General features: G+C 42.8%; 1 protein-coding gene across 2 annotated transcripts in view; it reads right to left on the reverse strand.

The window, feature by feature from the left end:
- The window catches only part of LOC121293128 (A-kinase anchor protein 12-like), a 378,319-nt gene that overhangs the window by 318,562 nt on the left and 45,439 nt on the right, over positions 1-14,318 (reverse strand). The window contains exon 1 of one of the 2 annotated variants that reach the window (XM_041215863.1): positions 1,798-2,093. The exons of the other annotated variant lie outside the window; for it this stretch is intronic. Within the exon in view, the coding sequence (XP_041071797.1) occupies positions 1,798-1,822 (25 nt within the window). The 5' untranslated portion in view covers positions 1,823-2,093. Of the gene's footprint in view, positions 1-1,797; positions 2,094-14,318 lie in introns of those variants that run through there. 2 annotated transcript variants of the gene reach the window in all.

A 14,318-nucleotide genomic window follows, 5' to 3' on the forward strand; every position in this document is an offset into this window, starting at 1 on the left:
TTCGTGGACATCTTCCCTGCAGCAGTCGTGGGCTGGAAGCGCTGATGTGTGCGTGCAACTGGACTTTAAAAATGGTGCCCAGCATGAAGCAGTGAGGTGATGGCGTGGGGGGCAAATGAGAGCCCACCCACCACGGAAACGGTACGTTTCCTGGGAATGCATAAGTAATGGGGCAGGTTTGGGATGATATGGCGTGAAAACCCGCCATCGCCACCGGTGGGTAAAATACCATTTTACCCACCCGCTACTGCACTTAGTGCGAATCTCGGACAAGTCCGCCTATGGCCTCAGCTTCATCGTTCTACAAGTGTAAGTCTATATTAGATACAACATTGCTGGACCAGGCTCGATGAGCTGAATAGCCAACACTTGTTCCTAGATCCCACCTCAATACTCTGTCAAAAGTCAACAGTTGCATACATTAGATCAAAACAGATCTAGATGAAACTGCAATTTTCAGCTCAAGCTATGAGCAGAGTTTGCAATTCAATGATAAAACAGAAGTGAACAAGCTTCAGCTGCTAGTAATGTAAGATTTTGTTTAAAAATCACATCAGCCCCGCTTTCATTATGTAGGTGGTGGGGTATTTTGCAGCGAGCTAGCGATTATTCATTAAACAAAGTCCAGGCAGCTGCAGTTAATGATGAGAGATTTTTCTACACATTCAAACAGTCTCCATCACAGTGCGACAGCTGAAGATTCCTCACACCACCCAAGGCTGCATTGTTGCAATGACAGACACTTACAGGTTTCAGGCATCCCCTCTATCCCGACCTCATTGTACCGCTCTCCTGTACTTGGAGCTCCAAGATGGCGCTAAAACAGCTCCACAAACTCTCATTTCATTAGCAGTTTAAGAGGCCCGAGTGGTCAGACCCATGTATTCGCCAACTTCAAACCGGTCACGCTTGGTATCCACCCAGTGGCTGGATGTTCAGCTCCACACTAGGCATCATTTTAGCAACCAACATCTCATGACAAACTAACTGCCCATCCATCACCCACTCGGCCCAGAAACTGTACAATGTTTAATTTTAAATTCTTCAGGAAGGGAGAGAGAAGAAAAGTAGGGTGGAGGAAGGTGGCAGTTGAGAGTGAGGGCAGGAAAGAGCAAGGGAAATCTATCGTTGCTTGACCAACAACACCCATCGCTTCTTAGTTATGTGATTGAATAATTCCAGACCGTTAACAGCCTTTTCCCCATTTTCCCACACCCCACCTCCCCCCATATACCACCTCCAAAATTTTTACAACTCAAACAGAAGTGATTCAAGAAAATTTAAAGCAAATTCTATGCCCCTATGATTTTTTTCAGTATTGCTCCTTGCAGTGAGTGCTCAGGAGATTAATTCATTCCTGGACGTTGGAGAACAATCCGGGAGGGATCATGATGAGGGAGGTGCAGTGAGATAAATTCTAAAAACGTAACAAACTGAGCAGCCCTTTCAAGATTATAACTAAAACACCAAATTCTCCCAACCTGACCAGTGCTTTTACAGATTTTATTCCCAATATCCCTACACTTGCAGTTTAATCTCTCCCAATTCAAAATCATCCTCTGCAGAATACAGAATTACTTTACCCGAGGTTTCTATCTTATTCAAACCCTGGAATGGACAAATTACTGCAAGTAACTTGTCACAAGGAGCAGCATGAGTCTAACAAAAGCCCAAGCAAACTGACCTAGCCACACCCTTCCCAGAACAATACGAGAAAGAATACAGTCTGACAAAGACATAAAACTTAGCTTTTTTTTTTAGAAATGTCAGAAGGAACTAATTTATAAGCGACCGTACCTGTGGCTGCTATTACACCTGGCATTCTCCAGTGTTCTGCTGTTCCAAGCCTGTAAGAAATCTTGCTTTATATATGACAGACTTGTGCAAGAGAGCTGGAGCTGACTGCTGAGCACTCCAGCGTTATCTAGTCCAGTTAATTTTTTTAAAAATCCCTATCGATCCGTGCTCCCTCACCCTCCCATGCCGGATTTCAAAAGCAAGGCAAACTGAATGCACATTTCGACAGTATCCTGCAGTGCGATGGATGTGCTTCCCCCTCCCCTCCCAGCTGTCGGCTGGCAATCTTTGCTCTAATGAGAGCACTCTCAGGAGGGGGATTCGAACCACATTCCTGTGTCTTTGGCAGACAGAGAGGGCGGGGGTAAGTGACAGATAGTCATGTGGCCTCTTTGGGGGCTCTTCCCAGGATGACCAGCCCAATCACAAGGCACCAGCTGTGCAAAGTCTTTGGACACGAAGCAAAACTCAGTGCCCCTCCCACCAGACACTTCCCAGGAAAGAAAAATCCTACAATTCTGCTCTCGAGACAATCACAAACCTGAAATGAGCAAGTCACAGACAGAAGGGTTTCAAAATATTTCTCATTTTTTATTAGTGATTTTCTTCCCTCCTTGAAGTAACAGATCCCTCTCTCCCCCTCCGCCCCAACACACCCCTAACCCCCACCCCCACATCCCTGCTCCTTACCCTAGCATCTCAGTTTGCACGTGAACCCCACCCACTCCAAAAAACAGGACCCATGGTGTATTCTTTCCGATTCCCCATCCAAGGGGACAGAGACCACGTGAAGTGCCCACCCTCCCGCTCTGCCCCAATTGGGGATCGAACCATCCGCCTCACTGGCCAATACCGCCTTGGCTCCCTGGATAAAGCTGCCTCAGAGCAGCCAAGGTCATGGAACTGAATGAAGGCCAGCAGCTGTGTTCAGTTTCTCAGCACCACACCTCAGGAAGACAATATTGTCCTTGGAGGGTGCGCTGTGCAGATTCATCAGAATGACACCAGGCTAATAAAGGGTTAAATTATGAGGGAAGGTTGCACATACTAAGCTTTTTGATCCCCTTGACCTTAGAAGATTAATGAGCAAGCCAATTAAGGTGATTTAAAATGATTTAGTGGATTTGATAGGATAGAGAGAAATTATTTCTTCTGGTGGGACATTCCAGAACAAGGGGGCATAACCTTAAAATTAGGATTAGACCATTCAGGGGCAATATCAGAAAACACTCCTTCACACAAAAAAGATACCGGAAATCTGGAGCTCTATTCCCACCCCCATCAACCAAAAAACAAAGAGGGGTCAATTGAAAATTTCAAAATCAAATTAAATTCTGTCACTCTCAGTTAAGGGTATTAGGAGTTATTGGACCCAGGTTGCAAATGGGATTAAGGTATCAGTCATGATCTAATTGAATGGCAGAGCAAGCTCAAAGGGCTGAATGGCCTGTTCTGATATCCATAGGTCAAGGTGCTTCTGCTGTCACCTCAACTTGCAAGTCAATCCCCATGCAATCGAAAGCACCACAAATCCAACCCTCATCCCCGTCCTGGGACTTGCCAATCAGCCTTCAGGCTACCTGCGATTCACGAAGGAAGCTGAACCACCCAAGGGTGTTAACACCTGGCACAGAAGACAAACACACACCTCAACTTCCAAGATCAGAGGCCCACAGGATGTATTAACAGGCAAAAAGAGGGCACCCAACATGCTGTCATTCATCCTGCTCACCTGCAGGTTGATCCACTGTTCAGAGCCCCATCCTCTCAATGCTGTGGCCATGTCCAGCTTTGGTTTACCACCCTCCCACCCACCCAGTTACATAGAACATTCAGCCTGGAAACAGGCGATTCGGCCCAACAGGTGCATACTGAAGCCACGTGCCTCCTCCCTCCCTGTTAGTGCCGGATTTGGGTTTATGCTACAGCTTAGAGCCTCTAAGAGAAAAAATTGATGCAATATCAAGTTTTTTCATAATCGGTTGTTAAATAAGATATGGGAAAATGACTAAATATGGACTTTACATTCTAATGAGAAAAAATTGTATATATGACTGCACAGTTGGTCAAACTGAGTTCATAAATTTGTGCAGCAAAGTGTCAGACTTCTGATGAAAAATCGGAAAATGTGTTACTTCGTTGGGGAATTAAAGCACTTCCATGTTTAAATTAAGGAAAATTATGCAGATCAAGGATATTTAAGCCACCAGGACCTGTATCAAGTCGTCATCCAAGATAAGATTCAGTTGGCATTCCCTTATGTAGAAAAAACATTTCCGCTATTTAGTTTTGAGCCTAATGGTAACAAACTGCTCAGGGGAAAGGTAATTTTTGTGACTGAGAAACATCAAGAATGAACTGCAAACAACAGTGCTGCAAAGAAAGCTATCGACCCTAAGTAATGTGTACATCGGACTTCATAGCTTATCATTTCAAAGACATTAATGACAATGTTTGTTTCCCAAAAGAAAATGTTTTACATTTTTAACTTCACATCATGTACAGGTTGTATTGCTGCTTCCACTTAGTAAGCTGCTGATTTGTGTAACAGCTTTTCAGTTGGGGTTGATAAACCTTTTTCATAATAATCAAGAAATCATGTATTTTGATTTGAAATTTTTAATGCAAACAAGTATTTTGTAAGACATGTTTTCGTTACCAATATTTTTTTTTCTGAGCCCTCACCTTTGGAAAAAATGCAAATATAAAAATTTATAATTTTCAGTGCCCTCTGTGAGAATAGTAAAGTATTATTTTCATTGTATGGGGCATCTTAAGCTCATTAAAGTTTAGGGCCTCAGTATGTAACAATCTGGCCCTGCTCCCTACTACCTCCCATCGAATCAAGCGTAGATGAGCTGTATGACCTGGTGGCAATATACATATATCTTTTAAAAAGGGGGGGGAAAGGGCAAGTAGATAAGGTGGCTTTTAAAAAAGCCTATGTTTACCTGGGTTTATAGATAGAGGAATAGAACATAAAAGCAAAGAGATTGGGCTAGAACTTTATAAATCAGGAGTATTGTTGGCACCACACTTCAGGGGAGGTATAAAGGATAGAGGTGGTTTACTGGGAAGTCACCAGGGAAGAGGGGCCTAAATTTGAGGAGAGGTTAGAGAAGTTGGAAACGGTTCTTCTTGAACTATTCCTCATCGTCAGAGGCCAATATCACCTTCCTGAGGTGTGGTGCCGAGAAACTGAACACAGCCACTGGCTTCCGAGTTGATGGCCTTCATCCAATTCCATGACCTTGGCTGCCCTGAGGCAGCTTTATCCAGTGAGTAAGCCAAGGTCAGTGTTGACCAGTGAGGTGGATGGTTCAATCTCCAGTTGGGGCTGAGCGGGAGGGTGGGCACTTCACATGGTCTCTGTTCCCTTGGATGGGGAATCGGAAAGAATAAACCATGGGTCCTGTCTTTTGGAGTGGGTGGGGTTCCTGTACAAACTGAGATGCTAGAATAGGAAAAGTTAAGTGACCTAGAGGTTTTTGGGGAGAGGTTTGATACCGTATATGAAGAAAAGCTATTTGTCAGACTCAGACCCACAGCAATGTGGTTGACACTTAAAAATGCCCTCTGAACAAGGGCAATGAGGGATGGGCAATAAATGCTGGCCTAGCCAGCGGCACCCACATCCGATGAATGAATTAAAAAAAGGATATTGAGGCAATGGGGAAGGTGCAAAAATCTTTACAAGGCTGATACCAGAACAGAAACATTATAATGAATAAAGATTGAACAGACTGGGGCTCTTTTCTCTAGAAAAAAAAAGTTGAGGATAAAACTAGAAAAAGTTTGGTAAGGTAAATGTAGAGATGTTTCTGCTTGTAGAGGAGAGCAAAAACTAGGAGGCCATCAATCTACTTACTAATAAATCCAATAGGGAATCCAGGAGAAACTTATTTACCCAGAGGATAGTCAAAACATGGAACTCTGGTAGCGAGGAGCAATGGAGGCAAATTCAAGGGGAAACTCGATAAAACATGAGGGAGAAAGGAATAGAAAGATGCATTTTACATTATATTCAGCACAGCAGGAGCCCATTGTTAGCCTATGCTGATTCTGAAAATGTAATTGTGCTTGATCCCACACACCCACTTTACATTCATAATCCTCTTTTTAAGTTCTTCATCCTCAAATACCTGCCCAACCGCATTTTAAAATTATTTATGAAGTCAGCTTCACAGCCTTTTTCTGGCAGTTGTTGGGATTTGGAATATTGAGTGGGGGAAAAATTCTCATCTCGGCTCTAGATATTTTGCCAGTGATTTTAAATCTCTAACCATAAGACATAGGAGTAGAAGTAGGCCATTCGGCCCATTGGGTCTGCTCTGCCATTCAATGAAATCATGGCTGATCTGATTATCCTCAACTCCACTCTCCTGCCTTTTTCCCATAACCCTTGATTCCCTTACTGATTTTTTAAAATAAAGGACATATGGGTTTTTATGACAATCGACAATGGTTCAATGAAAGTCATTAGACTTTTAATTCCAGATATTTTTATTGAATTCAAATTCCATCATCTGCCATGGTGGGATTTGAACCCAGGTCCCCAGAGCATTACCCTGGGTCTCTGGATTACCAGTTCAATGACAGTAACACTATGCCAAAGTCTCCCCTTAAAATAGAATAATATGGAGACCGTAACTGTGTAAAGTACTCCCAAGTGTGATCTAAACAAGGTTCAACACAGGTTTAACAATTTGAGCTTTTCAAGTCAATCCCTCTACTAATGAAAACAAAAACAGAATTACCTGGAAAAACTCAGCAGGTCCAGCAGCATCGGCGGAGAAGAAAAGAGTTGACGTTTCGAGTCCTCATGACCCTTCGACAGAACTAGGCGAATCCCAGGAAGGGGTGAAATATAAGCTGGTTTAAGGTGGTGGGGGGGTGGGGTTGGGTGGGGGGAGAGAACTGGAGGGGGTTGGTGTGGTTGTAGGCAAAAGCAGTGATAGAAGCAGATCATCAAAAGATCATCTTTTGATGATCTGCTTCTATCACTACTTTTGCCTACAACCACACCACCCCCCTCCAGTTCTCTCCCCCCACCCCCACACCACCTTAAACCAGCTTATATTTCACCCCTTCCTGGGATTCGCCTAGTTCTGTCGAAGGGTCATGAGGACTCGAAACATCAACTCTTTTCTTCTCCGCCGATGCTGCTGGACCTGCTGAGTTTTTCCAGGTAATTCTGTTTTTGTTTTGTATTTCCAGCATCCACAGTTTTTTGTTTTTACCTCTACTAATGAACCTCAGTGCTTGGTGACTTCTAGTGATTTGTTTATCCATCCCACTAGGTCCCTTTGCTCCTCTAACCTATTTAGAGGACTATTTTCCAAAATGCACCACCTCATTTATCTATACTGGAATACCAATATCTTCTTGTATTCTGACACCTTCTTCCAAAGTATTAACTACACCTCCCAATTTGGGATTGCCCACACGTTTTGAAATTGTACCTCTGATTTCAGACCTCAGATCGTTTATGCAAATGGTGAACTGTGACCCATAAAACAATCATTGTAGAACACGAATTCCCACCTTTTGCCAATCTGGGCAAGCACCCTTAACCCCTACTCTTTTCTCTTGCTATCCATTCTGCTACTTGCCTTGACTCCACATGCTCTGACCTTAGAGATGAATTTTCTATGCAAAACATTCTTGAGGGCCTTTTTTGAAAATCTAAGTATCACATTTACTGCATTACCCTTGTTCATCCTTTTGTTACTTCTTCAAAAAAAGTCCATATCCTTCCCTTTTGAAATCCATGACCGACTACTCTTACATTTGCAGATTCTTGATATTTTTTCTATTACGTCGGAGAGTAAAAATTCCATTATCTTTTCTACCACTGATGATCATCTGTCGATAGTTCCCTGAACTTGTTCTAGTCTCCTTTCTAAATACATGGGCATACATTTCTAAATACATGTCCTGCATGGGCAGGACCGGGACTGATGTCCTAGGGGGAATATTTGTTAGAATGGTTGGGGAGAGTTTAAACTAAAATGGCAGGGGGGTGGTAACCTATGCAAGGAGTCAGAGGAGGGGGTAATCAAGGACAAGAACTAAAGACAGAAAGGGGAATAAGAAAAGTGATAGGCAGAGAAATCCAGGACAAGAATCAAACAGGGCCTCAGTGCAAAATAGTGGGAACAGGATAAGTAATGTTAAAAAGACAAACCTTAAGGCTTTGTGCCTTAACGCAAGGAGCATTCGCAATAAAGTGGATGAATTAACCGCGCAAATAGATGTAAACAATTGTGATATAGTCGGGATTAGGGAGACATGACTGCAGGGTGACCAGGGATGGGAACTGAACATCCAGGGGTATTCAGTATTTAGGAAGGACAGACAAAAAGGAAAAGGCGGTGGAGTTGCATTGCTGGTTAAAGAGGAAATTAACGCAATAGTGAGGAAAGATATTAGCTCTGATAATGTGAAATCTGTATGGGTAGAGCTGCGAAACACTACAGGGCCAAAAAACATTAGTGGGGTTGTATATAGACCCCCAAACTGTAGTGGTGATGTTGGGAATGGCATTAAACAGGAAATTAGAGACACATGCAATAAAGGAACATCTGTAATTATGGTGACTTTAATCTGCATATTGATTGGGCAAATCAAATTAGTAACAACACCATAAAGGAGGAATTCCTGGAGTCTATACAGGATGGTTTTCTGGACCAATACATTGAGGAACCAACTAGAGAACAGGCCATCCTAGACTGGGTATTTTGTAATGAGAAAGGAATAATTAGCAATCTAGTTGTGCGAGGCCCCTTGGGGATGAGCGACCATAATATGATAGAATTCTTCATCAAGCTGGAGCGTGACGTAGTTGATTCTGAGACTAGGGTCTTGAATCTTAATAAAGGAAACTACAGTAGTATGAGGTATGAGTTGGCTATGATGAATTGGGAAATGTTACTTAAAGGGAGGATGGTGGATAGGCAATGGCAAACATTCAAAGAGCGCATGGGTGAACTGCAACAATTGTTTATTCCTGTCTGGCATAAAAGTAAAACAGGAAAGGTGGCCAAACCATGGCTTACAAGGGAAATTAGAGATAGTATTAGATCCAAGGAAGAGGCATACAAATTGGCTAAAAAAAAAAACAACAGGCCTGAGGATTGGGACCAGTTTAGAATTCAACAAAGGAGGATCAAGGGATTGATTAAGAAGGGGAAAATAAAGTATGAGAGTAAGCTTGCGGGGAACATAAAAACTGACTATAAAAGTTTCTATAGGTATGTGAAGAGAAAAAAATTGGTGAAGACAAATGCAGGTCCCTTACAGTCAGAAGCAGGAGAATTTATAATGGGGAAGAAATGGCTAACCAACTAAATACATTCTTTGGTTCTGTCTTCACAAAGGAGGATACAAATAACATACCAGAAATGCTGGGGAACACAGAGTTTAGTGAGGGGGAGGAACTGAAAGAAATCAGTATTAGTAGGGAAATGGTGTTAGGGAAATTAATGGGATTGAAGGCCAATAAATCCCTGGGACCTGATAATCTACATCCCAGAGTACTTAAGGAAGTGGCCCTAGAAATAATGGAAGCATTGGTGGTCATCTTCTAAGATTCTATAGACTCTGGAACAGTTCCTACAGATTGGAGGGTAGCTAATGTAACCCCACTATTTAAAAAGGGAGATAGAGAGAAAACAGGGAATTATAGACCAGGCAGCCTGACATTGGTAATGAGGAAAATTCTAGAGTCCATTATAAAAGATTTAATAGCTGAACCCTTGGACAACAGTGGCACAATCAGACAGAGTCAGCATGGATTTACAAAAGGGAAATCATGCTTGACAAATCTACTAGAATTAATAGAGTTGATGAGAGGGAACCAGTGGATGTGGTTTATTTGGACTTTCAGAAGACTTTCAACAAAGTCCCACGTAAGAGATTAGCATGTAAAATTAAAGAGCATGGGATTGGGGGTAATGTATTGAGATGGATAGAAAACTGGTTGGCAGACAGGAAACAAAGAGTAGGAATAAATGGGTCTTTTTCCACATGGCAGGCAGTGACTAGTGGGATACCGCAGGGATCAGTGCTAGGACCCCAGCTATTCACAATATATATATTAAATGATTTAGATGAGGGAACTAAATGTAATATCTCCAAATTTGCAGATGACACAAAGCTGGGTGGGAGAGTGAGCTGTGAGGAAGATGCAGAGCAGATGCAGTATAATGTGGATAAATGTGAGGTTATCCACTTTGGTAGCAAAAACAGGAAGGCAGATTATCTGAATGGCTATAAGTTGAGAGAGGGAATGTGCAACAAGACCTGGGTGTCCTTGTACACCAGTCGCTGAAGGTAAGCATGCAGGTGCAGCAGGCTGTAAAGGTGGCAAATGGTATGTTGGCCTTCATAGCCAGAGGACTCGATTACAGGAGCAGGGATGTCTTGCTGCAATTATACAGGGCCTTGGTGAGACCACACCTGGAACAATGTGCGCAGTTTTGGTCTCCTTAACTGAGGAAGGATGTTCTTGCTATAGAGGGAGTGCAGCGGAGGTTTACCAGACTGATTCCTGGGATGACGGGACTGACGTATGAGGAGAGATTGAGTCGGTTAGGATTATATTCGCTGGGAGTTCAGAAGAATGAGGGGGGGAATCTCAGAGAAACCTACAAAATTCTAACAGGACTGGACAGGGTAGGTGCAGGAAGGATGTTCCCAATGGTGGGGGAGTCCAGAACCAGGGGTCACAGTCTGAGGATACAGGGTAGACTTTTAGGACTGAGATGAGGAGAAATTTCTTCACCTAGAGAGTGGTGAGCCTGTGGAATTCACTAGCACAAAGTAGTTGAGGCCAAAACATTGTATGTTTTCAAGAAGGAGTTAAATATAGCCTTGGGGCAAAAGGGATCAAAGGATATGGGGAGAAGCAAGAGCAGGCTATTGAGTTGGATGATCAGCCATGATCATAATGAATGTCGGAGCAGGCTCGAAGGGCCAAATAGCCTACTCCTGCTCCTATTTTCTATGTTTACTGGAATCACTTTAGCTGTTAGCCCTCTGGCACCACTCCCTGTTCTAGTTCATTTTTTTTTTATTATTCATTCACGGGAAGTGGGCTTTGCTGCCTGGGCCAGCATTTATTGCCCACCCCTAGTTGCCCTCAAGAAGGTGGTGACGAGCTGCCTTCTTGAACCGCTGCAGTCCATGTGGTGTAGGTACATCCAGAGCGCTGTTAGGGAGGGAGTTCCAGGATTTTGACCCAACCACAGTGAAGGAACGGCAATACATTTCCAAGTCAGGATGGTGGGTGACTTGGAGGGGAACTTGCAAGTGTTGGTGTTCCCATGTATCTATTACCCTTGTCCTTCTAGGTGATAGTGGTCGTGGGTTTGGAAGATCTGTCTAAGGAGCCTTGGTGAGTTCCTGCAGTGCATCTTGTAGGTGGTACACACTGCTGCTACTGTGCATCGGTGGTGGGGGGAGTGAATGTTTGTGGATGTGGTGCCAATCAAGCAGGCTGCTTTGTCCTGGACGGTGTTCAGCTTCTTCAGTGTTGTTGGAGCTGCACTCATCCTGGCAAGTGGGGAGTATTCCATCACACTCCTACTTGTGTCTTGTAAATGGCAGACAGGCTTTGGGGAGTCAGAACATGAGTTACTCGTCGCACAACTCCTAACCTCTGACCTGCTCTTGTAGCCACAGTATTTATATGGCTTGTCCAGTTCAGTTTCTGGCCCATGGTAACCCCCGACAAGATGTTAATGGTGGGGTATTCAGCAATGGTACTGCCATTGAACATCAACGGGAGAGGGTTGGATTCTTTGTTGGAAAGGGTCATTGCCTTACCATTTGTACATATCGTATATTAACAGCATGTCTGCTATCTCTTCCCTAATTTTTATTATGCACAGGTGGAATCCATCTAGATGGTGTTTCATTCTCTCTTCAGTTTGATTAGATCAATTATTGCCTCCCTACCTTTTTGCTCTTAATTGTTATATCTTCTTCTAATACCATGTCTAATACCCTGTTAAATGACCCTGGTAAAAACGGAGGCAAAATAACTCAATTTTTCTGGAATTTGCAGTCAATACCAGAGTTCATCTTGTGCAACTTTTAAAGGCTCTATTCCTATCCTGATTTTTCTTGCATTTTTTGTCTGTATAGCTCTACTTTTTAAACAAAATCCTGATTTAATTTCATAAGTCCTCTTTGCTTTCCTAATTGTTTTTTTTAAACTTTTCCTAACCTCTGTCTGTATGCTGAATATAAGCCTTTATACTTGAGCTTCAATTTTACCCATGTCTCTCTAGCCATCCATAGCATTCTCCATTGAACAGTTGCTTCTGGTTTTTAGTGGATAATTTCTCCATAACTATTGATCATTCCTTACCTTCACTGGTCTAAAATCTGTCAAAATCCAGCTAACCTTCCCTAGTTCCATTCTCAATGCCTCAAAATTAGCTTTCTTCACACACCACACCACCAAACCCGCACCCCCCCCCCGCCACAAATATCTATTACCTTGGTCTTTGCTATCAAATATCTTTTATTTTAAACCTATGTTAGGATCATTATTGTTTACATGTTCCCCTTTTATTTCTCCTAGCATGTTTAATTTCCCATTACTAGATCCAGCGATTCCTCTTTGTTGGGCTTTGTGAATATTGGCAAGTCATCCTCAACGCACCATAAGACATTCTTGCCTTTCCCGCCTCCCCAAACACAATTTTCTCCTGCCAGTTTATTCTGAGGTAGTTGAAATCTTCCAGTATTCTATGCCTTTTACTCATTTCACAGATTTGCTAACATTTTTTCTTCTACTATTGGTTGATCTGCAGACTATCCTTCTAAAAGGAGTCTAGAAGGCAGTGGAGGCAAGAGGCACTCTGGCTGCTAACAATTTTCTGATGTCATATTTCTGCCACAGGCCCCAAAATCAGCACATTCCAACTCAGCCACTTAAATAGACATGAAATATTAAGTCAGCATTACACAAAGTTTCAGTATGTCTTTAGTCAGTCAAAAACATCTTTACGTTTATATAATGCCTTGTGACCTCAGTATGTCTCAAAGCATATTACAGCTAATGAAGTATTTTTGAAGTGTAGTCCCTGTTATAATGTAGGAAATGCAGCAACCAATTTGCACTCAGCCAGCTCCCACAAATAGTAGATAATGACCAGGTAAACCTTTTAGTGATATTGATTAAATGGTTATTACAAAGCCAGCACTACAACTTCATGTTATCAATAATAATTGGCCAGGACACCAGGGAGACTGCCATGACTCTCGAGAGTGATCGTTTATATCCATGAGTGGGCAGACAGCATCTCAGCAAAGTGTCTCATCTGAAAGATGAGAGCACTAAGTCATTGCCCTGGAAAGTCAGCCTAGATTTTGTGCTCAAGTCTCTGGAGTGGGACTTGAACCTACTACCTTCTGATTCAGAGGTGAAAGGGCTACCAGTGAGCCAAGGGGACACAAGGATGGGACAAATGAGCACTTAATTAAAAATCTAACACTTATGACTGTTTGCCACGTGTCCATTTTTGGATAGAATTGTACCTTGCAATAGATTTCTTCAATCACATTCCAAAAACAAAAATCACCCAAAACCCACCCACAATCACACTTACTGGCTAATGACTGATGTTGTGGAGCTGATTTTGCTGGTTGCAACTGTTAAGTAAAGTTGCCAGCATTCATCGACGTCTAATGGCCTACCTGGCCTACAGCAAGCCTAGCTGTGTTTCCTTATTGGCTACAGTAGCCTGCATGAAATCAACATGACACAACTGTAGACTATCACCACAGGTTTCAGTGCAATAGAAAAACAACTTTAATAAAGATACAGCTAATTCATTACATGGGGTCTGAATCCATGCTTTGAGTCACATCCTGGGATTCAGTAAGAGTGAGAACCAGGAGACTAAAATGGAACACACGCTCACAGAAAAAAGGGCCCACTTGTCTGAAAATCAAGCTTCAATCAGCAACTGCAGGCAAGAATAATTTCTTGAATATCAAGATTGAGGATTTTTGAAGAGTGTAGAATATCAGTATTGAAACAAGATTTTATGTAAATCTTAATGTTTTTTCTAAATATAAATTGTGCAAAGGAGACGTTAGCAGCAGCAATGGATATCTTCCCATTTCAGGTACCCAGAGTCAGCAAGTGCTCTCAAGGTAGATACAGCAAGGGTTAGGTGCAGAAAGCTGACCTGAAGAGATCACCCCCTCCTTCACTTGTATGGCATTCTTAGTCCCACCCCCCCAACATCAAAACCTGTCACAAAATTGGCACATTGACAATTTCTATGCTGTGGGGCTCATGCTCACTGGGAACTGGATTAATACTGCCCCACTTGTTTTACATACAACCGCACCACGAGAAGAGGTGACTTTCACTCAGTCTGTGCTGATTTGACCCCAGGTCCCAGAGGTGAAAGGTCTCACCCAGCGCACCACCCAGCTACCTCTAATTTTCTCATTTTGACATCCCTTCCCCCAGCCCCCCCGACATACAAACAAAATCC

This window comes from Carcharodon carcharias, chromosome 2 (genome assembly GCF_017639515.1).
Source record: "Carcharodon carcharias isolate sCarCar2 chromosome 2, sCarCar2.pri, whole genome shotgun sequence".
Taxonomy (NCBI): Eukaryota; Metazoa; Chordata; class Chondrichthyes; order Lamniformes; family Lamnidae; genus Carcharodon; species Carcharodon carcharias.